Source organism: Grus americana, chromosome 1 (genome assembly GCF_028858705.1).
Source record: "Grus americana isolate bGruAme1 chromosome 1, bGruAme1.mat, whole genome shotgun sequence".
NCBI classification, from domain to species: Eukaryota; Metazoa; Chordata; class Aves; order Gruiformes; family Gruidae; genus Grus; species Grus americana.
Window position 1 is genome coordinate 59,302,835 of NC_072852.1, and position 25,733 is coordinate 59,328,567.

Sequence of the window (25,733 nt, forward strand, 5' to 3'; positions counted from 1 at the left end):
CTATGTGCTGCTAGTATATCCAGACTGCTGCCAGCTTTATTTTGCAACTTAATCACTAATATATTTTTGTGAGTTACTGTTCTGTTAAAGCTGCCTTCCTGGGAGCCAGGTCATTAGCTAGCATTGCGCATAAAACCTCAGTTCTGGGAGCACAGTGTTTTGACAGAGGATTTTTCAAACTCCAGATGAGTGTTTATTGTTGCCTTACATTTTTCTTTTGTCATAATTTCAGAAACAGACTTTGGGCAATCTGAGTCTTGCCTGAATTGACTCTGGGTTCTTGTCCGGCAGCTGAAGTTGTGTGGGCAGGATCCGTACTTCTAACTTCAGGAAGACTCTGCCTACACAGATCTAACTTCAGGATCGAGAGTCTTTACTCTCTTGACAGCCATGACTGTGTAGACCGGGTATTCAGAGAGCTTCTTTTCTGGTTGAGGAAGAACCAGGCTTGTGATTTCGTGAGTCCTGTTTTGGTCTGTAAGTTTCTGGATTTTGATAATGCTACTGTTCTAGCTGGATGGCTGTAAGAAAGCTCAACAAAACAAAAAACGCCAAACAACCCAGTTGTCCAGCAAACAAAGGTCTTGCAATATGCTGCTTTAGCAGACCGACATGGTATCCTTGCTCTGCCTCCATTTTCCATGGCCTTCCCTAAAGCAGAGTTGTTTGAGGCTTTGAAAATAAATGGCACTTAAGAAATAATTAATTCTGACCTATCCTTTTATGCTGTGTATTTGTGTTTTAAAACTGTGCTAGTTTTCCAGTCTAGACAAACCATTAATATTTAATAGCTATGCGTAGATGATGCAGTGAAGAGCTGAGGGCAGTAACAGGATGCAGGTATCTTATGTCCATAGTTCAGAGTGTACATGGTGCCTAGCTGTAAAGCCACTTTTGATCAGTTTCAGGACTACAGAGCTTGGCTGGGGAGTGTTTAGAGTGGTAGAGGCAGATGGAAACAAACTCCATCACTCGTAAGTAAATTGCCTTGTGAATGGAGAATGTGTCGTAGAAGAAGATTGAAAAGGGAGATCTCCAGTGCTTTGAGGGGAAAGGACATGACCAGGAGCTATCTCAGCTTCTATTTTATTAAATACTGTCTTTGGTATTTTTCTCTCTTAAATTTTCCTGAAATTGTGAATTTTATCCCTGAAAACTGGAACGTGTAATGGCTGGTCTTCCATTGTCTGCATGAGGTATTTACTTGACAGAAGCAGCGAGTGTGATGGGGCTATCTTCTGTGCTATATGTAACCTGGTATTTGCTGCTTTCTCTAGCTTTAGGCTTCTTAGGCCTTTTGCCAGAGGGATTTTAGTTTCCTTGGATTCAGAGTGTATTTTTGGTGATTTCATTTGTGCTGATGTGTTTTAGGAACATTAATCCTAATGAACACGAGGAATCAGTAGCGCTAACTAATCAGACTGGGCTCAGGCAAGCAGTGGTTTCTATGGGTCTACCAACGCATTCAAATTCTTCCCTGTGATGTCCTTACTACGCTAATCCACACACTCTCATTTGCTTCTGCTGCTACTCCACATCCCCCGGAACTGCTGGTTCCATTTCTGCTTAATGCATCTCGTTCCTGATCTTCAGCATTTGCACGTTTAACATGTTTCGCTTGCAAAGAACATGCTGGCTTGTTGCTGAGTTATTAGTCTCTTGCATAGCTGATCCACCACCAGATCTTGCTCTTAAGATCAGGACACCAATGTAAAAATACCAGGTATCTGGAATGTGAGGAAAAACAATTCATGCAGTCACCTATTTGTCATCATCTTTTCTTCTGCTTGCCACTTCAGAATATTGAGCTTTCCTGTGCATGCTCTGCGTACATTTATGTCCTCCCCACTTGAAACTCTAATGATTTCAGGGTCAAAATAACAACTAGACCATATGTAATTTTCCTAGTCATTGGTTATATTAAACTGGGAAGAGAAAAAATCATGCAGCTCTTTGAAAAATGTTATACCTATTCAAACCAAGCAAGCAATACAGCCGAGAAAATGTAGCCCTATAGAGGAATGATGACTTTCCAGTATAAATTCTCACCTGGAGTGAGCGAAAGCCACCTTCAAGTTCAGGACGTGGGACTTGCTTTGGTGCAAAATGAGAATCTCTTGCCACTCTAAAGATGTAATCTTGGTACCGTGTGCTGCTTGTCTAACACCGGTACGAGCTGGCTGAGCTGCTTGATCTATTTAGCTGCTATGGAAATCAGTACATACCCAGCCAGAAAATGCATCCTTGCTTGCTGGCATGTTTCCTACATTTACATCAGTCTTTAAAAAGCAGAGACATATTGTAAGCTGCTCATCAGATCTCTGATGACCCAGTTTAGCAGATGTAGTGATTGGCTAATTGTTAAAGATGCCATTTTTGGTGGGTGAGAGGAAGAGCATCAGCCAGGCATCTAGCGATGAAGAGTTAGAATCAGCGGAGGTAAGAGCTCTTTAGTGGGAGTAACTAGATAAGACTTGGATTAATTTGTCTGGAGAACAGAGAATTATACTAAAGAATTTATAAATTCAGTTTATAAAATGAAACTGTTGGTGTAATTTCCTTAGTAAAGATCGATGTGGTGTAATGACTATGCAGCACGGAAATATCTAAGACTCCATGCTGCATTGTTGTGTCCCCACAGTATCACAGTTTTTAGCAATTTAAAAAAAATAAATATGGAAAATGTCTGGAACTACCATGGATGCACTTCAAGCATGGGGAGACTATGGCTAGCTTATATTCTTATAGCTATACTTGTAATTGTGACCTAGCATGCTTGCTATAAGTCTGAAGAAAGCAAGCAAAGCAAAACCCCAGGGCTGTGGTCTTGCATTTTTCAAAAATGCACCTCAGCCTGCAGATATCAAAGAGAGCAGTGCATGTGAAGCAAATTACTGGGTTTTGAGAACGTTGGGAAAAACTTGTGTAATCTCCATGCCTTGGTTAGTACACAGAAAGAGGAAAATTAAGTAAATGCTGCTGCAGTAGCATGTAAAACAGTATCTCCAGGTAAAGTGATGGGTAGGCAGGAGATGGAAAACAACAAAATTAAATGTGTTAGTAAAAGAACAGTAAAATTCAGTAATATCTAGATGGGTGATATTCTTAGTTGAGGGAGCTATGAGCTGTGTGGTCAGTAAATGCACAAACATATCAGGTTGTTTTTTCAGGCTCCTGGCATTAGAAATAACAAGTAGAGGAACCAGAGCTACTGGTGCAGAACATGAAACTGGATATTATAGGGGTAATATCAATCTGCAAGAATAGTAATCATGGCTTTAACATACATTCAAGATTATGTGTGGTTCAGATAGGGCAGATGTAAAAGGTGATAGGCTGTATTGTATGCAGTAGACTGTAAAGAAGAAAGAGTAGTTATACTGATAACGCAGGATCTGTTGTTTCGGGTCAAAATTGCTGTGGGGAAGAATGGTAAAAGAGGTCCCAGAGGGAGTACTGTGAGTCTGCTGTAATCCCTCATAGGAATGGATTTGGATACAAACTTGTGGCTCTGAAATGATATTATTCCCAGTGCCATTAGAGAGATAAATATTAGTATGAGAAATGTTGATTTCTCAGGTATAGCTTGGAGAACAAATGCTGCTAATAATAATAGGGTCAAAAGATTTTGTCACTGTAGCATCGTCACCTGTTGTTGAGACAGTGAGTGAATTACTGGTACTATGACTATTGCGGGAAAACAAGCTGTTTAGAAGCTTCCATGTCCTCACCTTTGGATGGGGTGATCATGATACAAGTTTTGATACATGAAGCAAAATATTTAATGAAGTTGGTGAACTGGATTGAAAACTCAGACTTGAATGTAGAGGTGTGTGGTTTGGGTTCGGGGCTTTTTTTAATTATTATTTGTTAGCAGTACTTTGGATACAAATTTTTGATAGAAGTAAAGGGGGGAAAAGCTTGTAAGAAGAAACTTCAGCCTAACTGGAGGCATAATCACCTTATTAAAGACTATTAGGTGCAAAAAGAGAATTTACAAGGGATGGAAAAAGGACTTACCAGCAGACACTGCTGTGCCTTTAAAGTCAGGAACTGTAGGGATGAAGTGAGAATGGCCAACCTTACAAATGTTACTAAGAAAATGGGTGACAATTTCTCAAAATACAATTAGAGAGAAGAAGAGAAGATACGAGGCCACTTAGTGTTGAGGATAGTGTAGTTAATGAGGATACTCTTATTGCGATCACAAAAATGAACAAATCTTTTGTTGTGGTTGGAGGTAGAGTTGATCATAGAAGCACAGGCAGGCTGGGTAATGGGCATGAATCTGCTGAAGAACCACCACGTTGGACATTTCAAGACCGTAGTGCATGCAGGCTGGGCTGGGCAGTGGGGTTGCCTCAGGAACAGTGATACCTGTTCCTGAAAGTGAAACAAACCAGTTCATGAAGTTGCACATCTGATACAAGTTTTAATCTATCAAATCAGGACTCCTATCACATATTTGGAGAACAGGAAGTGTAATAGCTTTATTGACAGCAGGGGATGATCTGAGTAAATACAGACCTGCTGGTCCAACCTCACCTGTATGCAAAATCTGAGACAAAAATAATAATTAAAGGCTTGGTCACAAATGAAGAATGAGATAAAAGGCAACACAAATCCATCAGAATAGGATTGTGCCGTATCAGCTTATCTGTCTTTAAGATAGCCAATTTTCTTAACTTGATTGGCATTTTTCTTAATGGGATGATGCATCTTACTGTGTAGATGGGTCCTACAGTACCTGATGTGGTGCTACAGAGGAAAGTATTAATGAGGCTAGCGAAGGTGCAGTTTAGTGCTGGAACTGTGAAATGGATTAGGAGCTAACCATGTTGTTCTGGGTAATGTCTTAAAAAAAACCCAAAACAACCCACACACACAAAAAACAAGAGCACAGGCTAGATCAGGTACAAGAAAGGGCTTCTAGAGATTGGGGAATAGCAAGCCTGTCATGTGAGAAAGGGCTGGAACAGATGCTTGTTTAGATGGGTAGAGAGGGGATACATCAGGGAGGTTAACTGTAAGGGAAAGAGAAAATACGGTTAAGCCAGAGGACAGTACTGGCACATGAACAAAGAAGAAACAGCAATTGCTCAGGAATAACGTTAAGCTGGAGACACAGTTCCCAGCTGCTGGGGAGTGCTGCTCTAGAGCAGGCTTTTGGCCAGGGTAGCGTAGCTGCAAAACCCAGTTCTACAATGTAGCTTGATAAATTTTATGAGAAGATTAGATGACGTTGTATGATAGCAATTGATCTCATTTTGTGTGTTGGGAGGTCTTTTCCAGTGTTAATATTTCTGTAATTTTAAAATTATTCATATGTGTAAGCATTTGCAGGAACAAGGCTATGATGTTATAACAGTTACCTAACTTGTGTTACTGGAAAGGCATATCCATAGCAGGTTATATGGTAATGCAGTTGGGTCTTTATCTTGAAATAAAATTATGGAGTGCGGCGCCATCTTACATTTGACTAATATTGGTTGCAAGTCAATGTGTGCAGTAGTAAACCAGCCATTATGGCCAGCCCTGCAGAAAATTGAGTAGTTTATTCCCAGTCACTAAAGTCTGTTTAGTCCTGCTGTATCCATCTTGGCACATGCAAGTTTAAAACTAGTTTTTGTCATTTAATTTTCTGTGGGACACAGGAGGCATGATGCTTTCTTACCAAAGTGTCACCCAAGTATCTTAATGCTGGTTAAAGCATAATACTTAAATCTGCGTCAAAACTTTAAAGCATGGCAATTCTATCTGGATCTGTAGTTAAAACAACAGAGGAGCTTAGGTGATGCTCCCTGTTCCCCCTCCTTGTTTTGCCCATTTGATGGTTATTTATAGATAGTAAGATATCTGCACTAGGATTTGGAAACATTATATTCCCCTGAGGCCTGGTTGGAAATGACAAGAATTGGATTGCGAAATAAATGTAAGGTTTTTAACTTAGTTAGGGTTTTTGTTTTAAAACCTGGGGCAGTAATATGGAGTAGCAAAAACAGGCTGTGGAAAAGACTTTGGGTTTTTATAAATTAATGCCTTTTCATAAAAAGATGTTATTGGAGATACTAAATTGCCTGAGTGCATAGTAACGAGCTATGCAAAAGAATGAAGGGCAGGCACCTATCGAACGCGTAGTTACAGAAAGAAGAAGAGGGGGAAAAAAAAAATATTGGCTGTTCAGAGGGAACCAGATACAGTCAGTGCCCCAAAGCAGGGCTTGCAGAAGGAGTGCTGAGAGGCACGCAGACAGCCCTCTGAAGGTGAGGAGGAGGAGGAGGCGGCATGATGTGAGCTCCAGAATGCTGGTCTAGGGCAAAATAAACTGGTCAAAGGCAGAATGAGATGGAAGTTTATTGTGGGAGCCTCATCCTTTTTCCCCAGTGAAGAGCTCTAGAAGCATAGCTGCTTTCCCATTTATGGGCAATTAATTTCTCTCTCTGTGCAAATCTTCATACAGAAACAATGTCTATAGAAAGTTTTATAATTTTTTTTTTTTTTAGAAGTAGAAAATGTCATGCTTTATACTCCCCAAATTGGCCGTGCTCCTTTTGTAAGGAAGTAGTGGCCCCAGGAAAGATGATGAGAGTGGGCGGCAGCTGCCGTAACCATTCACCCAGCTCCTAGTTGTCCTTTTCTGAGGCATCGCAGAATGAGAGGTCAGTGGAAGCAGAGGACAAGCCAGGAGCTGTCCTGCAGGGCTGGGTGCGTCAGAGGGCTGCAAATTAGGCACCTTTTACCTAAATTACCAAGTGCCGCACATGCAAATCTTCCTAGATAATGATCCACTCCTTTAACCTCTTGGGAAAAAAAAAAATCTTAGGTTTAACTCTTTCTGCGGGGGAGGAAGTTATCAGTAACGATGGAAAGGCAGCTACCCCAGAGCTAGGCTGAGGTAGATGTTTTGTGGTGCATGGCAGCACTACAGAAAAGTTAAAGATTAGAAATGCAGAAACTCTCCACCATATGCATTTAAATTGGAGGCGGGGGTAAATATGGATAGCCCTTCTTGGGTTCGATCACTGTAACATCCTCATTTTTGAAACTTTGGATGGAACGGTTTTATCACTGCTCTCCTTTGTAGGACGGTGGGAATCATTTTTGGGTTTGGGCTGTTAACTCTTTGGGAGCCTGGTTTTGGGCCGTTGTCAGCCTGGTGTGGTTTGGCATAGAGATGGGTGAAACCTTGTACGATTTGCTATGGGAGGTTGGGCCCCCCAGCACCCCCCAGCCATGATATGTCTTCTAAGAATTGGCAGTGGGCTCTTGGGTGTCCGGTAACGCGCCCGGCACGCAGGGCCAGCGGGGTGAGCCTGCCGGCTTCTGTCCGGGCAGCTTCCCATCTGTCCCTGTCGGTCAGGGAGCAGATTCCTCCCTGGGAAAGGGGAGGATGGGCTTCCTAAAACGGGCACAACAACTGGCCCTGCCCAGCCTTGCCCCCTTCTCCCCACTGCTCGCCTTCCCCTGTGGCAGAGTTAATCCCCCACCCCCCCACCCCAGTACACTGGAACAGCTGAGGGGGCAACCTGCCGACCCAAGGCCGGGATGGTGGGGGCTGTCCCAGGGCCCAGTTCCCCCCACCAGCCCCGGTTCCGGCAGCTGTCCCTGCCTGCCTCAAGTGCGGAGGGAGGGAGAGGCGTTAAACGATACGGGCGCGTACTGCCTTGTGAAAGAGATCCCTTCAGCGCGAGATATCAGTGTGGCTTCTCCCCTCTCCCTCCCTCCCCGACACCAAAGGGTTTTACTATGCTAATCCCAGCACCTGTCCCTGCCGAGGACAGCAAGAAGGGTATGGGGGTGGGGGAGGAACAGTCCCATATGTTTTTCCCTGTCCTGGATTGGGAGTGTTCCCTCTGACGCACCTAGAGCCCAGAACATATGCTCTTTTCAGATCCTAAATGCTGTTTGCTTCCTCCCATCCCCAGCAGCGGTGGCTGCGAAGATCCTGTGTCCCCCTCTTCTTGGCAGTCGCTCTGTTTGCTGCCCGGGAGTCGCAGGACGCTCCTCAGTCGAGGCTTGCAGGGCCGTTTTCAGTAGGGGATTTCTAATTTTAGGAGCCTCTGCCGCCTATGGTTGAGCACTGCCTTGCTGGATCCCAGAAGAGAGGGGCTGAGCCGAGCCGAGCCAGGCAGCTCCTTTTTATTTTCAGCTGAGCTAGTGTCAACCTGAGTGGCCCCAGAGGCCCGAGCCAAGCACTGCGCAGGGCTGCCAGAGTCCTTCCCACAAGGCTGAAAGACGGAGACTCGGGTTTGAAGCTTCCAGTCCTGTGTCCATTTGGCCTTTAGCTGGAGGATCTTTGGCTATGTATGGTGTGTATTGTATGGATTACCAATACCCAGTCGTCCAGGTAAGCAAAAGGACAGTGACGACTTCATGGAGTCTTGGTGTTGCTCTGTATGTTCTTTGGGCAAAACTGGAGCTTATGTACTGGTTTTGTAGAAGGACGTTGCTTCCATGCTGGGCTCCTTGGCTTGGTGCGTGCCAGGCCTCAGCGGCCCAGAGGCTCTGTGGAGGGCTTTGAGGCTCTTGCATGCGAGCACTACTGTTTGACACTTTAACTGCAAGGTCTGTGTTGTTTGAGACTTGTGTGGTTTTGTTTGCATTTTTGGCTTTTTTCTTAATTTTTTTTTTTTAAGGGGGGTTGAGCTGACAGCAATGCCATGCTCTGCAAACTAGTCTGTTGTTGCGTGCCTTACTGCATTGTCCGGGCGCATGTGACTTGTACGTGTGACTGCAGTCCGTCCCGCAGGGATGGCAAGCCACCGGGAGCAGCTCCTCACCTATTTTCCTCCTCCCTCCTCTGAAACCACCCACAAAACCTCTGACAAAGTCTCGTTCGTCACCTTTTTGCTTTTGGAGGTCTAGCGAGGATGTATAGGGTGATAGGATTGGGTGGGTTTGAGAGCAGCACTCGGGGCAGGGTAAAGCCTGTATTGCAGCCTCTGCTGGGGGAGGGGGCTATATTTGGAGCACACGTGAGATTTGCTGGCTGGGTGCGTGGAGTCTTGGAGAAGCCAGAGACTGTGGGTCAGGCTCAAATACTTTCAGAGCCAAGTGAAAGATGATGTTCTCTGCACAATCCTTGGCTATTCAGTGTCAGCATTCCTTGTCCTCACAGGCACTAAATTTATCCAGAAAACGTGAAACATAGACTGGCGGTTGAAGATTATCTACCCCGAGATACTTCTGATAGCCTCTAAAGAGTATGTTGTTAGGTTACTTTGTACCAGGGTGTTTATTACGCACATGAATAGAATCCACCAGCAGAAGTGTGTCTTTTGGTTGTTAAGATTTGTTCCTGATAAATTGGTTCTTTGCACTTGAAACTTTTTTTTTTCTTCCCTCTGGCCTTGATCCAGCTGGCAGGTTTGCTCCATCTAAGCTTGAGCCAGCACAGAAATGCAGGTAATGGGATGTTAAAATCGAAGGCTATGCTTGCTTTCCACCTTAGCAGCAAAGGGGAATTACAGGTATAGCAAAAGTGAAAGGAAGACAAACCCTGAAACTTGATGAAAGCAGAGTACTTGTGGCTTTCTCCTCTCTCTCTGTTTCTACCAGTCCTGTGTGTTAAACTAACCCAAGTGTATGTGTAGACCACTTAGTCAAACTAGAGGTTAGTTCTTCATCTGTGCTCTCACCAGTGTGATTTCAGTGACCTTGCCCCATCACCTGCTGCTTGACCATCCTTCTCCAGCTTATTTTCCCTTAGGATTTGAATGATGGGAGCTAACTAAAACCCATCGTGTACATCCGGATGAACGTAGAAGGGAATATAAAAGTGGTGCAGACATGCTCAGGTGGGAGCAATGAGCTTTGCCTGGTGTGTTAAGGATGATAAGCTGTGCCCTGGCACTGCAGAGGCAGACTAGTTAAATTTGCCCATAGTTATTTCAGAATGCTACTTCTACAGCACGGTAATGAAGTTTCAACGCATATGTGCCTTTGATGCACAAGAAATCATGAGAACTCATAAGTATTGGCATCTAGAGCCGTTCTGAATATGTTGCTTTTTGAATAAATGCAGTAAGTAGGAAGGGATGATCTCATGGCTCTGAGCTGTATGTTCTTCAGGCTTCCAGCCTTCAGCTCTACTGTTCTCTGTTGTTTTCAGCAGCATGTTCTGCAGTTTGAGTCTTTGATTCTTCTCAGTGGAGGGTAGCAAACAGTGATGGTAAATTGGGCAGTGGTTCCATGATTTGCACGTAGGAGAAGCTAAGTAGAGGCCCACCAAACTTATTTCACTTGGCTGTGAGACAACATCTGAACCCCCAGCCCACAATGGGGAAAGGTGAGCTGCACAGATTCACCAATTAATTTTATCAGTTTGTGGCCTCCAATAGAGCCCAAGACAACAAAGACCTCAAGTGTTATCAAGTCTGATCATGTTTTCCATGGTATTCTTGAAGCTTTTGAAACTTTGTATCAGATGTTCATTTCAGATGTTTTCTGGTAATCAGAGCTCCTGCAGGCCTGCATTTCTTGTTGCCCAAGCACATCCATTGCAAATTGGGGCTTCTCTTTCACTAAATGGGAGCAAAGGTGAATATATTCCAAGCATGGGGGAGGAGATGCTTTCTGGCCTACAATGGAGATGAAAGAAGGAGACCAGCAGTAGATCACACTGAAGGGAATTCCCACTCTGCTGGCATCTGAGCAAAGCAGTTGTACCAACTGGGTGGTGGGAGGCAGTGCAAGTGAGGGTTCAGTATGCCGTTGGGCACCTTTTTTTTTTTGTTGTTGTTGTTAGAGGATTCTTTTTGATGGCAAATATTTTGTAAAGGTTCCTAAGGTGAAGGCCAAAATGGATTAGAAATTATGCTATCCCTGTGAACAGCGGTGGGATGATGGTAGCATGATGGTGCTTTGTCCTGAAGGTCTGTGCCTTAGATCTGGGACACGAAGTTGCCACTTTACGGCACGGAGGAGACCAGGTGAATGCAACAGTTAAGTGGAGGAAATAAGGAGATTATCCTGAGTGATTTGCAGAGGTCTGGTGAATGAGATGCACGTTGCTGAAACTTGGTGCTTTGTCATGGCAAAGGTATAAGGAGGTCACTGTGTTTTCTGCTGCTTTGAAATGGAATTTACACTTGACCCAGAATCGTGCTCCAGAGTCTCAGGTTTGTAATAGGGGAGGAAAAAAAAAAAACCCCAATACTTTCCCTGGTTTTACAATACTGTCTGTAAACCTGTAGTATCATAAGATACGAGTTAGCAGAGAGGATGAGATAACTCTGAAAAAGGCAGACTCTGACTCAGAGCCCTGCGGGCCGCAGCCGTGGAGGCTGGCTCCTTCCCAGTGGACCCCACACCACAGTGGACTGTTTGGTCACGTGGAGTGGCTGGCCCGTGGCTCTGCCTCCCTGCTCTGGTGGGACGTAAGGGCTTGCCGGTGTCTTGGTCTCAGGCTTTTCATGCCAGAGGAGCGAGCAAGGCTGGGATGTGCACTCCCGCTGGCTGCCTGCTGCCTTAGGAGAGAAAGGGGGAGGGAGGGAGCCAGAGGTCAGTTTGTAGTGGTGAAACTGGGAAAGTGAAAAGCGCCATGGGTCAGCACAGGCTGTCTGGACAGCAGCGCAGCAGCAGAAGCCGGTGAAGAAAAAACCACTAGGTTTTGGGCAGGGGTGGAGTGGGGGTGGTTTTGAGTGTAAATTATAACTGGGCATATTCACGCAAAGGAGAATACATGGGGGATGCAAGGTGTTACTGCACTGTAATTTGTTTTTTCTGCTGCAAAAGCCTGGGGAGTCTTTCTAATACCGGGTGTCGAGAAGAGACATCAGAGGGGCAACTTGCCTGAGCTGGTTTTATCTCCGTGTCACGAGCACCGGAGCATCGGCACAGTCCCCTTCTCTAACAGAGAGAACAGATAGTGTTCAGCCCTGTCCGCAGGTTTCCGTGGGTGCAGTGTTGGGAAAAATCAATCAGAGCGTCTCAGATCCCGTCTGCCAAATGGGGTAGCAGTGTATCGGTCTGTTTTACGGGGTCGCTGGGAGAACAAATACTGCCAACCATGGAGTGCTCAGGTGTTAAGGGCCAGATGCTTACTGAAGATAAATGAGAGGAAAAAAAAGCCAGCTGGGAAGGAGTCCAGCGATCTCCAGTTTTTATGATGAAAGAAATGCAGATCCTGGCATGGATATTGCTTCCGGTTCATCCAACACACCGTGTCACCCATGCGTTCTCCCCTTTGTGGCAGGAGGGAGGTCTGTGCAAAACTGACAGCTATCTCCCGAGCATCCTCCTGCTGGGAGATGCTCTCTCCTGCTTCGTGAGGTCCAGGCGGGGGAAGCCAGGCTTCTGGACCCGACCCGCTGGGAATGGTAGGTGCGGAGGAGCACCGGCAGGCCCTGGGGTCCTGCCGGGCTGGGAGCAGCGCTGCGCGGGGAGACCTTCCTTTTGTTTCCAGCTCAAGTCTGGGCCTCGGCCGAGCCCCTTGGTTCCCGGGGCCGGGAGGTGGTAGGAGCTCCCGGCGGGCAGGCGAGGGAGCACCTCGCCGGGGCTGCGGGCGCGGCGGCGGCCTCGGGGCGGCCGTGCCGGGCGGGGCGGGGCGCGGCGGGGGCGGTCCCGGCGGCTCGCATTAATTACCTTCGGCATTCGGGGCGGTGCTTCCCGCAGCCATCTGGCTGAGCCGGGGGGGCGGCGGCCGGGGAGGGAGGGAGGAAAGGGGAAGAAAGGGAGGAACACGGGAGAAGAAAGGGAGGAAAAAGGGCTCGGGGGGCACCGCGCCGGCGAGGCAGCGCAGCGCAGGCACCCGCCGCCGCCCGCCTCCACGGGGCTGCTGCCTTTTTTTTTTTTTTTTAAATTTTTTTTTTCTCTTTATTTTTTTTTTCCCTCCCCCCCTGCGGCCGGGCTCCCCCATTTTGGTTTATGGAGAAAAAGAAAATGGTAACTCAGGTAAGGCTGGCGGGCGGGCCGGGCTGCCGGTGCCGCGCCGCGGCGGCTGCCTGCCCGGCTTTGTCTGGGCGGCGGGCGGTGAGCGGGGGGCCCGGCGCGGTGCGGAGCGGCCGGCAGCGGGGGCTGCCCCGCCGCCTCCCCGTGGGGCGGCCGTGGCTCCGCGCCGCCCCCGCCCGGCGCTGGGGCGGGAGGGAGCCCCGCCGCGCCGGGAACCTTTGGGGGAAAAGGGGTTCCTGCAGTCCCCCTGCCCGGAGCAGCCTCGCAGCTCTCTCTAGGGAGAAGAGGTGAGTGAGGGGCACGGGTGCCTCTGCTCCCGAGTTAGGTTAAACCCGCCTTTGAACGACCGATCCCGGCAGAGCACGAAGATAAACGTTTTCCCGGCCGTTTCTCCATCCGGCTGCGAACGGTGCCCGTGAGGGCTGGGAAGCCCTTGTCGGCAGCTGTAGGCGTGGGGCTGCCCGTGTCTTCCCGGGGGAAAGCGGCTGACGTTTCTTGGGGAGCACAGCCAGCTGCCAGGGCCATCGCGTTTCCCCCGCCTCGCCGAGGGGATTTTATCGGACAGTGCTCGCCTTTTAAGGCTGCCGTATGTTTTTGGATTTTTAATTTTTTTTGTTTGGGTTTTTTTTTGTTTTGTTGGCATGGCATCTGCAAGTCGCCACCGGAGGGAGGGGGCAAAGGGGGGAGGAGGAGAGTGGCATCGCGGAGCTAGAATCCTTTGGAGTTAGGCATTATATAATGCCCCGCAGTGCCTTGCGGAGCTGGAAACCTTTGGGGGATGTTCCCAAAGGGGGTGGAGGGAAGGACTCTCGTAGGGAACTTTTCATCAAATCTGGGTTTCACAAGTGCTGTTTTTCTGTAGAGCTTTGCAGTTTTTAGACTAGATGCATACTGTCTTGGCTTTCCTTAGCCCTGGCTGAATCCCCCCCTTCGTTAGCTGCTACCGAGATCCTTGTGTGTCCCACTGCAAGGGGCAGTGCTTTGACGGGTGCCTGGCTCAGAAGAAACCTGCTGCAAGAAGTGGCACCTGCTTTGACCCTTTCTGTCTCTCATCTTGCATTGATTGTCAGTGGCTGAAAAATAGGTCTCTGTCCACTCTTAAGGTATCTTCCCAGGCTCCCAAGCCCCTCCTTCTCCTTCTGCTATTTAGTCCCTTCCATTACCGATTCTTTTTTATCTGGACCAAGGCTTTCTGTTTTGAGATGGAAGAGCTTGGCAGAAATCTCCTGAGGCTTTCTATACCTATATTTAGTTCAGCAAATGATGCTGAAAAGCCGTGTCTCTACAGTCGGGGTCCATTCGTGTATTGCTGCGTGCTCAGTTAGATGGAGGTGTATGCCCCTGAGCTACAGATTGGCGTGGGCACGTTTTGGAGAGTTGTTCTGCACAGCCTTGTATTGCAACGTGCCCTCGGCCACGACCATTATGCACATAGCCTGCGTTTGTGCAGTGCAGAGAGGTGCCTGGGTCACCGGTACACAAGTGTGTGTAGTTTGTGCGCGTCTAGCACTGAGCACCCTGAAGTATGAGTTGGTTGGTTTGGAAACGTGTGGAGCTGGGAATGATGAGATTCTGCTGGAGCACAGGCTGAAACAGAGGAGGGTATAAACTTGTTTAAAGGTTTGGGATATCCTAGTAGGCTTCAGGGAAACCTGTCTTCCACAGAAACAATTTACAGATGCTGGAAAAGAGGCATCAAGACTGTGCATTATTAGCGTTGGTTGACCTTGAATTATGGCTGTCTTAAGAGTATGTACTATCTAGGATAGGTTTTCAGGATTGGTGCTGCATACTTACATGCTTATGCTGAAGAAGATGCATATTAAAATAACCAGTAGGGGAGGAGAGCTCGGACTGTGTCTCATCAGTTGGGGCTTTCCGAATGAACGGCTGATAACCCTTTTATGCAAAGTTGAGGGAGACAGCGAAGGTGAGTTCAGCTGTAGCATAGTGCTGCTGCTTGCAGGGGGAGCATTTGGCTTCTTAGGCTGGTCCTTAGCAGTACTTCACTGCAGGCTCGGCTGAGTCTGGAGCTGAGGGAGTGTGGCACATCCAGGACAATATCCCCAGCCACGTTTCTCTCATTCTGCAGCGCTGTTTGAAGCAGTGGAGTGGCCTTACTCACAAGCTGTGAACGTATTTCATTGGGGCTTTGTCTCATTTATGAAACGTAAATGTTGTTGGTATGTTAAGCTGGTAATTGCCACTGAATGAATTCAGCATTGCTACAGTCTCTTGCTCCATTGGTTCAGTCTCCAGAAAACACTACCTGCCTGGTCTGCGTTCTGTGGTATTTTAGGGAGCAAGTTCACCCATCCTCCTTGGAAATCTGGGAGATCAGCTTCTGTATAGGCACGAAGGGCTGGTAAAACAAAATAAATGGGAGTATGTGGGGCGGAAAGATTAGAAACAGTGATGGGAAGAAATGGGAGATGCTGGAAGGTAGAAACGTGCTTGAAAAAGAGGAAACCAAAATTGCTAATGAGAGCTAGAGCTCAGATTCATTAACAGAAAGTACCCTGGTCTTATCCCCCTTAATCCTAAATCAGTGCAAATGAATGTTAAACGAGACCCAGTACATTATGTGCTAATTGCAGATAAAAGAGAGAGTCTTGGGTGGATGGGAATTATATGCTAAAAGGCTTTTTCTCTGTGCGGTGCATGGTGAGGTTGCTGGCTTGCGTGGAGCACAAAGCCCTCCCTTTCTTGGACAGCCCAGTGCCTTGCTGGCGTTTTCCTCTGAATCTGTTTCCCATCAGGGTTGGGAGAGGGGGAAGGTGTCGAGCATCTCAGAGAGTGGGAAGGGAGCTGCTGCCTCCTTAAGGAGTCCCGCCAGCCCATGTGGCAGCCGGCAGTGCCGAGAGCGAGCATGTGTGTGTGCGTGTATGTATGTATGCCTTTGTAATGAATCACCCCGCCATTGTCTGCTCCCCTCCCTGCTGCCAGCAATGGAGCCTTTCACCTGGGCTGCGGGCCTTCTTCCAAGATGGGAAGAGGAGGAAGGGTTGCTTGTGGTAATTAAAACCAGACTGGGGAGAGCTGCTATTTTCCAATTGCAGTACCCCATTTTCTCTCTTTCTCTGTCTTGAGTTCCCAGCTTTTGATGTGGGTGTAGGCAGAAACATCTGAAGGTCCCCTTTTGTGCAGCTGTAGGATCACCAGTCTCCATTTTGTGGCACCATTTGAAGCATCTTTGCTGCCCTGCCTGCCAGCGTGCCCCTTCTTGTCCCCCCCAGCACCCCTTGGAGGCTTCAGCCAGTGCCGTTTATCTTGGCACGTGTTTGACTTGCTACGCTCTGCCCAGGGCTCAGGGAGGTGATGGCGTTTGTGGCTTTGAGACTAATTTATGTCCTTGTTAAAATGAACCAGCAAGCAGCCTCATTTTTTCCAGAGGTTTTCTTCCCTTTCCCTTCCCCCTTCCATAACCCTTTCCCTCCCAGACCCCATGTGTGGCTGTGATACAACCTTGTACAGCCAGAAGTTGCTCGCTCAGTCAGTGATTTTTTTTTAATTAAAAAAAATAACAAATGCAGAGCTCCTTAAATGGAGATCTTATTTAAATCAGAGCAGCGGCTGACTCATTAAAGGCCTCTCTGTCTCCTTTTCGTTCCTCTGCCTCGTTCCCTTTCCCTATCTTTCTCTACCTCCCATTACAGTAATGGTGTGATAAAACAGATCTTTGTCTGTGCTCCATGTTGGGATCTTGCAGGGGGTGCGTATTTGGAGGGGGGGAGGAAGACAGGAGATGGGGAGCCTTGTCACGACAGCCACCTTGTGCTAGCTAAAAACGTACAATGCATCCCATTATAGGAGACCGTCCTCCTTTGTTTGAACTGTCTGCAAGGGAGACCGAGTCCCAGAATTGCCTCCCCCCTCCCATGCCCTTACGTCCGCTTTAGGATCTGTTCCCCTCCAGGCAAGCTGGATGCTGCAGGATTCCCCTGTCCCCTTTAAAGAAATAATTTGAAAAAAAGAGCTGCTTCTGTGTGTAGTGGAAGGCTCCTTCCCCCCGCCCCCCGGCTTCTCTCAGGAGCTACCACTATTCCCCTGTCCCCTTTCCTTGCTTTGAGGATTGCATCTCCCTCTCTTTTCGGGCTAAGCGTCCTTGCTGTTTGCTCCTCAGTTTGGTGTCACTCTTGCAAACTTACATGAGCTGTCTGAAGGGGATTGCTCTCTTCTCTGTCCACAGCCTTGTGCTCTTCCTCTTTCTTTGCTGTTCTAAAAGCAGCGCTTGTTTAAGTGGTACCTGACTTTGTGCCTATGCCTGTCCCCTAGTTTTTGCTTCCGTTCTGCTGTTTGTCGTAGGACTTTGTTTTAGTGCTGCAGGCACCATGTCAGCAGCAGAGGCTTGTGCGAGAGGAAGCCTAGCCAGTGACTTTCCCAGGAGAATCTCCTGTGGGAATTGAAAGATGGATCTGTGGTTCACTTTCCCTGATGTAAGGACATGGTTGCTTGAGGTGGGCCTATGGGTTGTGTCTCTAACTGTTGTGATACTTAAGAGATTTAACTATCGGTCAAGAAGGGCTAATTCTTAAGGGCTTAAAAATCAATGAGGCCTGTCAGAACACAGTGAGTGTTTTTTCTTTTTTTTTTTTTTTTTTTAAGTCCTTTTCTCTTTACCACCTTTGAGCACTTTCAGATGCATCAGAGTAGAAGCGAACTGCTGTAGGCGCTTGCAGAGCAGCCTTGGGATGGCAGAAGCTGCATTCAACGTTGCCTAGGCAGGATAGCAATGTAAAAGGGAACTTGATACAGAAGTGCCATTTCCTTAAGTGCCTGTCCTAGAAATAACCTCGCTGCTCCCTAATGTATTTCTTCTGCAGGTGACTAGGTAACTATCCCCAGGTACCTGGGAATTGAGAAATGAGGATGCCTAAGTTTGCCACAGTACACACAGCAATATTCAGATGACAAGGCTGTGTAAATTTAACATACTGTTTTATTGTTACTTCACAAATTAATAGTTCTTAAAATATCTGGATTAGTGAGAAAGTTGTAGTTGAGCTACCAAAAATACTGAAAGTTGAAGGTTGAGGAGGAGGGAAGCCCTTGAAACCAACAACATCTTTCCCTGCAGGGTATTAATTCACGATGGCTCCATTGCACTTAATTAGTATTGACCAACCTTCTACTACAAAATTCTAACACCAGTGCAAAAGGGGGCTGCAGTGAGGTGGTGTGGGTGGGGGGTGCTGATGGTTTTTAGACCTGGATTCTGGTCTTATTAACTGCTTCAGGTAAAATGCTCAATGTTCCTGTTTTAGATACATTTTCAGCAGATGATGTGTGCAGTTAGCTGCCCCTTTGCAATGAATTCCCCAACTTAGTTGTCTCCTAGCTGCAAAGTCACAGAATTCACTAACAGGCATCCCTTGGAGGTCTGAGTACCAGGGAGGAGGTGGTTAATTTGCCTTAGTCTGCTTTCAAATATTAGGAAGAATACCTGACAATATTCTTTTAAATATCTGACATGTTCCCTGGAATCAGAGTAGAGAAATGTTAAAACCTTCCTACCAAAAGTATTTTGTTTGCTCCTGTAGAGTTATTTATGATTCTCTGTTGTGCAGGATTTTTTTGTTGGGCTTCTGGAGGTTGTGCTAGGACCAGTGAGGGCTGGAGATGTATAGGCCGGTTTTGTAGGGTTCACAGAAGCTAGAGCAATTAATGCTCAGCTGAAAGCTTTTTGAAAAAATAGTGTGTGCTTTGCCTGTGTAAAAGAAAATAGGACAAATGCTGGGCCTGTTTAACAGTGTGCTTTGTTTAAAATATCTGATTTTTTTTTTTCCTTGCAAAACTGTCTATTGAGCAATATTATTCACAAACTGAATTGAGAGTTATCAAGATGGTAATGGGAAGGCACTTCAATTCCGGGGCATTTCCATATTTTAAGTTGGGAAAGAAACCTTCATTTGTTCTCTTTATTTCTGTGTCTATTTATGATAGTCTTTAATCACATGATTGCATGCTATTTTTTTTTCCACAAGAAAAGAAAGAAAAACCAGACAGCCCTCCACCCGTCCCCATCAGCTCCAGTATATGTGGCACCATGATGACCTCTGCGAGTATCGGTAGCAGGGTTGGCCATCCCAGATGTGTCCCACAGACCTCCGCCGCTTTCACTGAATGTGTAATTAGCTGTCATTTTCTGTGCAGGCCAGCTTGATCTGTGTTTGCCAGTTGGTTTTGGATATTTGCTGACAGCAGAGGAATGATGACTTTTTGCAGTATTAGGCTCTGGTTTAGGTTTTGGGAGTGTACACTAGTAGGCACATTTTCCCCTCTCTTCCATCTCTGCATGACCTCTCCTGTCTCACCTTTTGACATCCATCATGGATGGATGGGTCTCCTCCTCTCTTATCGTGATCCCTGATCAGTAGCTTGTCCCATGCAAGTCCATGTCCATGGTGTCCCTGTCTCCATTTCTCTCCAGTTACGTGTCATCCTGTTTCGGCACACTACTACTTTACTTTGATCGTTTCAGTTCTTTCTCAGCTGATTTTTAGGCCTACTTATTCTTTTTCTGCTTCTCCTCCTCCTCCCTGTCCTCACTACAGTCTCCTTGTCATACGCTTTTTTAACTTCTCCACCCACTCCTTGCATTCCTCATTTAGTTTGCCTTTTCTGTTCCTATTGCAGTGAAACTTGTCTGATCTATCCCTTTTCCCCCCACCACTGAGTCTGTCCTGTTGGCGCTCAAGCTTCTTGTCCCAATTTACTTTCTTTCTGCTACGCTTCCAGATCTGGTTCTTGGGTTTTTTGGATTTGAGGTAGATAACTGCTATTCCATGTTACTTGATCCCTACAAAGGGAGTGGTGCAAAGCACAGGAGATGGGTCATCTCCCTGCTGTCATTGATTTCTAGACCTGGCTCTGACATGGCTGGTGTCTCCTGTGAAGCTGTGGATAAGCCCTGAACAAGAGCATCAAATCACAGAAAATGGGGTGCAATTGGCACTGCCAACCACCCTCAAGAGCGTCTCTCTTTCCTGTTAGAATAAACTATGTCTAAACGATTCCTGACGGCAAGTAACCTGCCTTAAAAACATTTGTGTGCCACTGCCAGCCTTGACAATCCAAGTCCCTTTCCTTTCTGTGCACTGCTAAGTCTTTCCTAATATTTAACGTAAAACTTGTTGCCACCATCTGTTCTTTCCGTGATAAATGCAAAGAATGGATTGGTTCTTTCCTTTTTGGCAGGTTCATCATATCATAGAATGGTTTGGGTTGGAAGGGACCTCAAAGATCATCTAGTCCCAACCCCCCTGCCATGGGCAGGGACACCCTCCACTAGAACAGGTTGCCCAAAGCCCCATCCAGCCTGGTTGTGAACACTTCCAGGGAGGGGGCATCCACAGCTTCTCTGGGCAACCTGTTTCCAGTGCCTCACCACCCTCACAGTGAAGAATTTTTTCCTAACATCTAATCTAAATCTACCCTCCTTCAGTTTAAACCCACTACCTCTCATCCTATCACTACATGCCCTTGTAAACAGTCCCTCCCCAGCTTTCCTGTAGGCCCCTTCAGGTACTGGAAGGCTGCTGTAAGGTCTCCTTGGAGCCTTCTCTTCTCCAGGCTGAACAACCCCATCTCTCTCAGCCTGTCTTCATAGGAGACAGAGGTGCTCCAGCCCTCTGGTCATCTTCGTGGCCCTCCTCTGGACTTGCTCCAAGAGGTCCATGTCCTCCTTATGTTGGAGGCCCCAGAGCTGGACGCAGTACTCCAGGTGGGATCTCACGAGAGCGGAGTAGAGGGGCAGAATCACCTCCACTGACCTGCTGGCCATGCTTCTTTTGATGCAGCCCAGGATATGGTTGGCTTTCTGGGCTGCAGGCATGCGTTGTTAGGTTTTGCATACTGGAATTTTTTTTTCTTGTTTTTAGATTTTTTTGTACCATCATATTTGGCTTTACTAGCAGATTTAGTTCATAAAATGTAAGACAAGCAGTGTAGTTTTCCATAGTTCTGTTATAATGTTGGTCAGATTTTGGTGGCTTTTTAGTATAGTTACTAAATATAGATCCCTGAAATGCAAATTTTTCTGTTAAATATGAAGTCCTCGTAGGCTTTTCAAAGTGTGTGGGGTGGTGGGGTTTTTTCTCTTCCCCCCCCCTTTAATCATAAACAAGACAAAATATTCCCCCTACTTCTTTCTCGGGTTGGATTGATACGGCTGAAGCAACAAAAAAAATTACCAACCCTGAAATCAAATGCAGATAGCATGAAAAAAAATTCATTTTGAATGATTTCTCAGAATTATAAACAATGGAAAATAGGGTCTTATAATGGGAAGTATCAACCAGCCTGGCTCTACCAGGCCTGCCTGTCATGGAGACTTTCACACTGAGTCGTCTCTAAATACCTAACTGGAATTGCACTCCAAGTAGCCTGTAATCTGAGGGTGCATGGAGACACCAAAAATGTCCAAGTAATTGCAAGGGTGATCTTCTAGCCGCTTCTGAAGACTGCCCTCAGGCTGGGAGTCTTGAGTATGGTTAAAACCCTCTGAACTGTCCTCCCGGTTATCCTGCTTAAAATTCATAGTCTCTGCAGTTGTGGTCCTGTGGAGTTTAGGATTTCTGTGTGCTTTGTAAGTCCTGGTATGTCGAGCTGTCTGACTTGGAGGGCATATTTGACTTCCAGATAATTGCTTGTGATTAATGAAGATTTAGATAATCAGAGTTTGACCTATGCAGTGCATAGACCATCATTCGCCTATTGGGTCTCACTGGGGCTCCTTACGTGAAGCCTATGCTCTCCCTCCAGTCCTATAGCCAAACCTGCTTTTAAATTACTTAAAAAGACCGATTTAAAAATGTCTTGGAGAGGAGTTCAGATTTCTTGGATAGTACTAGTCCCCCTTTGTCTCACATACTCTCCATGAAGAGTGAAACTCTTAATTTGATTTGTTGTTCTTTGTTGCTTTTCTTACATTGTGCTATTGCAGCATATGAAAGGAGGTTATCAAAATCGAACAATTATGCAAAGTACTTTGGAATATTAAGGAGCAGAAGAAAGAAAGGCTTTTGTTTTCCAGCTTGTGTCCCTTCCTGCTTTGTAAAATGCGGTTGAGATAAATAAGGCAACAGGGGAAAGGATTTCAGAATTTCAACAGGCAGAGTTTTAGATCTATGTTATCTTACAAAGACTCCTCCCAGCCTCTATCAGGAGGTAGAGGAGAAAGTGCGTGGTAATTTGGTGAAATCAGTGAATTAGTCAATTTGTTGACTGTTGGTCGGACTATAAGGTATTGTGGTATGTTAGCTTTGCTTAGTGTTCAAATATTTAATGCCTATTAGTTTGCTTTAACTTTCCTTTTGCTTTTCTTTGTGTGAGTGATGAAGCTGCTTTATGTTGTTACATTTGCTTTGCAAAACCGTTCTCTGGTCTGCCTCCACCCTGCTCCAGGATGAAGCTCTCTTCTGTCTTGAAGCAGTGGGAAGGGGAGGAAAAGTACTTCAAGGAGTCCCTCTTATATAAGTTTAGTTTGTTTTGGAGGGAGTTGGGGGTGTTGGTGTTTTTTTGGGGTCACTTTAGACTGTGTGATGGAGGCAATCTGTGGTGAAGAGTGTAGTGTGGTGAGAAACAGGCATGAAGAAGGTGGTGACTGGAGGCTGTGGTGAGAACTTGGGACAGTTCCCTGCTCCAGATGTCCTTCACAGGGACATGGGTGACAGGCTAAGTGTGACTGCTGAAGAGGTGCAGTCAAGGAGGGACTGACCCTCTTGGTGGCAGAAAAAATTTAGGTCATCCAAAGCCAGTTGCAAACCTTCATCCTAAGAGAAATTTTCCAAGGGACTCTAGATCTTCAAAGCTTCTTTTGGTCAAAATGCTGCAAGAGGTGTGAATGAATTTGTTTGGTAACGTGGACTTCAGAAAGGTGGAAAAAATACTGCAGAGATCTTGATACTGTGTCAGAAAGCAAGACTTGTAAATACCTTCTCTTATTCAATGAGATGAATCTAAATAAAACCGGGTTAAATCAGATTAAAGATCCCTAAGCCATGTTTTCCATCAAGTCTGAAACTGTAGCTTTGAGCCAGCCTGATGGCAACTTTGGCCGTAGACAGAACGAAGATCCTCCTGAAACAAGCCCTGCTGTGAAGGAGGTAAGAGAGGTGGTGAAGTTACTGTCCCTTTCAGCTCAAATGTCTCAGGACTTTTTTTATTGTTGTTAGGGATACTCTGAATTGGTTTTGACAATGAGCTACAGGAGTTACTGCAAGCGCGGCACAGAAGTCAGGAGAAAGCTGCACCAGAGGCTGCAGGCTTGAACTTTGTTCAGATCTGTGCCTGCCCTGCCTCCCGGCTCCAAGCCTCCCTGCCTGATGGGTGGCCGGGGTCCTGCCTGCTGGCTCAGCCACGTGTCTCCCAGCCAGACCTCTGCTTAAAGCAGAAGTATCCAGAAAGCCAAAGTGGCTTTTTTTAGTGGGCGGGTAGGAAACTCTGAGGTATGTTATGTGTAACACAGGGAAGAACAACAGCTAGAGCTGAGTAATAGGAATTTCTTAATGTTTTAGAGGAGTGTAAAGGAAGATAAATTTCATTCTTCTAGGGGTTTTCTTGAAAGCGACTACAGTCTTCTATAGTGTAGTAGGCCTCTAGGTTAGCTGTGAGGCTCTGTGTGTCACCATACAATTATTTTGAGATACTATCTGGCCTAAATCTAGGAGAAAAGAAGCTGGTGGCAGGAAAGAACCACGTTTGATTTACACAATTTAAATGCAGAGCTGTGATGAGCCTCCAGGCTACTATTCTGGCAGTCCTAGCAGAAGAGTGTTAGCATGGGGCCAGGTCTCCTGCAGCTGATCCAGCTGTGAAGTAGTTTGGGAATTGCCCTCTGCTGTATCTGTCCCACCTTTCTGGCTGGAGTTACTGTCCCTGTTGCTCCTCTGCACCCATGTGTGGTCAGGTGCATCAGTCCTGCTGTTGCTGAAGTGTCTGTCAAATCCTCCGGTGTGATGTCAGCAGTACCCAGCAGAAACAGAACACAAAGCTATAGGCTGAGACCTATAGCTTTGTGAGACCTATTCTCTCTGTGGTCACCAAAGATCGGCTATAGCATGTAGGTGGTCCTCATACCCTGTGGTGCAGAATTCTGGGGTTCTGGAAGGGTTTTCTGTCCCAGACTCATGCTAGGGGAAGCTATAAGAGTGATAGATTAAGTCATCATCATTTTAATCGTAAATGATTTTTGGAGTGCTGCCCTTTTAAGTAAATGTTGGTGGTTAATTTCTGGATTTTAAGGAGGTTTTTCCCATGTATCAGTCTTCCTGTGAATCTTTTAGTGCATTTTGAAGGCCTAAGGAAGCAAAAGCACTTCAGGTAACAATAAATACGTTGGCTGCCTTGGGCTATTACTCATGGTGTCATTGGCAACTTTTGAACATTAAGTCTTTCTAAAAATTTAACAGGGCACAAACAATGCTTAGTTTCTGATGAGCTTTACCAACCTGCCTACGTGAAGTTGGAAAGCATCACCCAGAACAGAAAAACAGGTTACGGAGCACCGATTTGTTCTTGCCTTTGGTGCCCAGCTAGTCCTCTAAGCTCTCAGCATTGCCTACCCTTTGCTTGCAGCGGAGCAGGGCAGCTCAGGTTCCTTCAAACGAGATGAAGTTAAAACCAAGTGCTGAAAGCTTGTGCTGAAGAACATTTTTCAGGTTTGACAGTGATGAAGCATATCTGTGGGCTGTGCTGGCCCATCTGGGGGATGATTGCATGGAGTCCATCCAGCAAGCTGGGTCTCCGGCTTCCCAAGCTGAGAGTGTGTTGGGTCGTAGAGGGACATCTGTTTTGAAGGAGCATGTTTGTAGGACAGAGCATCTGTCTGTCTGTCTGTTTCATGCAGCAACCTTCGACTGAGGAACGATTCTGGTTCCTTATGTCCTTGTTGCTTCAGATCAAAACTTTTACATCTTTAAAGGAACAATTCATTTCTGCTTTCTTCTTGTTTTCAGTTAATCATGCTCCTTCTAAAGCAGCGGGTATTGGCATCTTGGCTGCTTATATACTTGTGCTACAGGATCTCCCCCCTCCCTGTCCTCAGTTACACATCTTGTCTCTTAAAGGAGATGGTTGCATCTTTGAAAATTAGAAGAACTGGCAGAGTCTGCTGAAATCTTGTGGTGTTTTAGGTCAGCTGTCAGTGATAGTAACCTGATCTACGGCAAATCTTTCCCTCCCTCTCCCCAGGGTGCCTGCTCTGCCCTTTGCATGCCAGTGGGGCTGATATGATCCAAATTAACTTTTTCATCTGTTTGCATTTATTTTCTGAGTCATGAGAAGTCCTCAGGAGCCACAGGATTAAATGTTGTTTTCCTTCGTAACACTTTTTGTATTGTAGCAAACATTATCTTTTCGTTCTTGCCTGGGATCAGATGCCATTTTTTTCCATGTTAATGTGCTGCTGGGTATGTGGCCCATCATGGGAATAACGCAGAGCTGCACAGTCAGCAGAGGAACACTCATTATTTTGATGTCTGCTGCAAAATGGTGGCTCCTGCTCTAAATTACTTGGTGAGGTAATTGCTAATCTTCCAGTATATTTTGCTTCCTCTGTGTATGAGGTTTGCTAATAGGATAGGAAAGTACAAGGTATTTTTTGGGCCAGGTTGGGTCTGACTTGTTGCTGGATCCTTCAAATTTTAGTGATATATGAAGGACAGTTGGGGTGGTGGTTAGGAGCAGAGATGTAAAATCCCAGGACTCACTGCTGGCAAAGCAGCAGGATTGTTGTCACTCTCTGAACTACACTGCTGTGATTGCTATTTTATATTTTTAATATAAACAGCATCTTTTTGGTGGTGCAGCTGATGACCAGTCCTGAAGGAGGGATGCTGCTG

General features: G+C 46.3%; 1 protein-coding gene across 12 annotated transcripts in view; it reads left to right on the plus strand.

Annotated features, from left to right (window-relative positions):
- RBFOX2 (RNA binding fox-1 homolog 2) overlaps window positions 1-25,733 on the plus strand; it is a 174,393-nt gene that overhangs the window by 72,583 nt on the left and 76,077 nt on the right. The window contains exon 1 of one of the 12 annotated variants that reach the window (XM_054818513.1): window positions 12,619-12,894. The exons of 10 other annotated variants lie outside the window; for them this stretch is intronic. In XM_054818513.1, coding sequence (XP_054674488.1) covers window positions 12,868-12,894 — 27 coding nt within the window. In that variant the 5' untranslated portion in view covers window positions 12,619-12,867. Of the gene's footprint in view, window positions 1-12,618; window positions 12,895-13,065; window positions 13,179-25,733 lie in introns of those variants that run through there. One more of the 12 variants, XM_054818546.1, reaches the window with a different exon arrangement.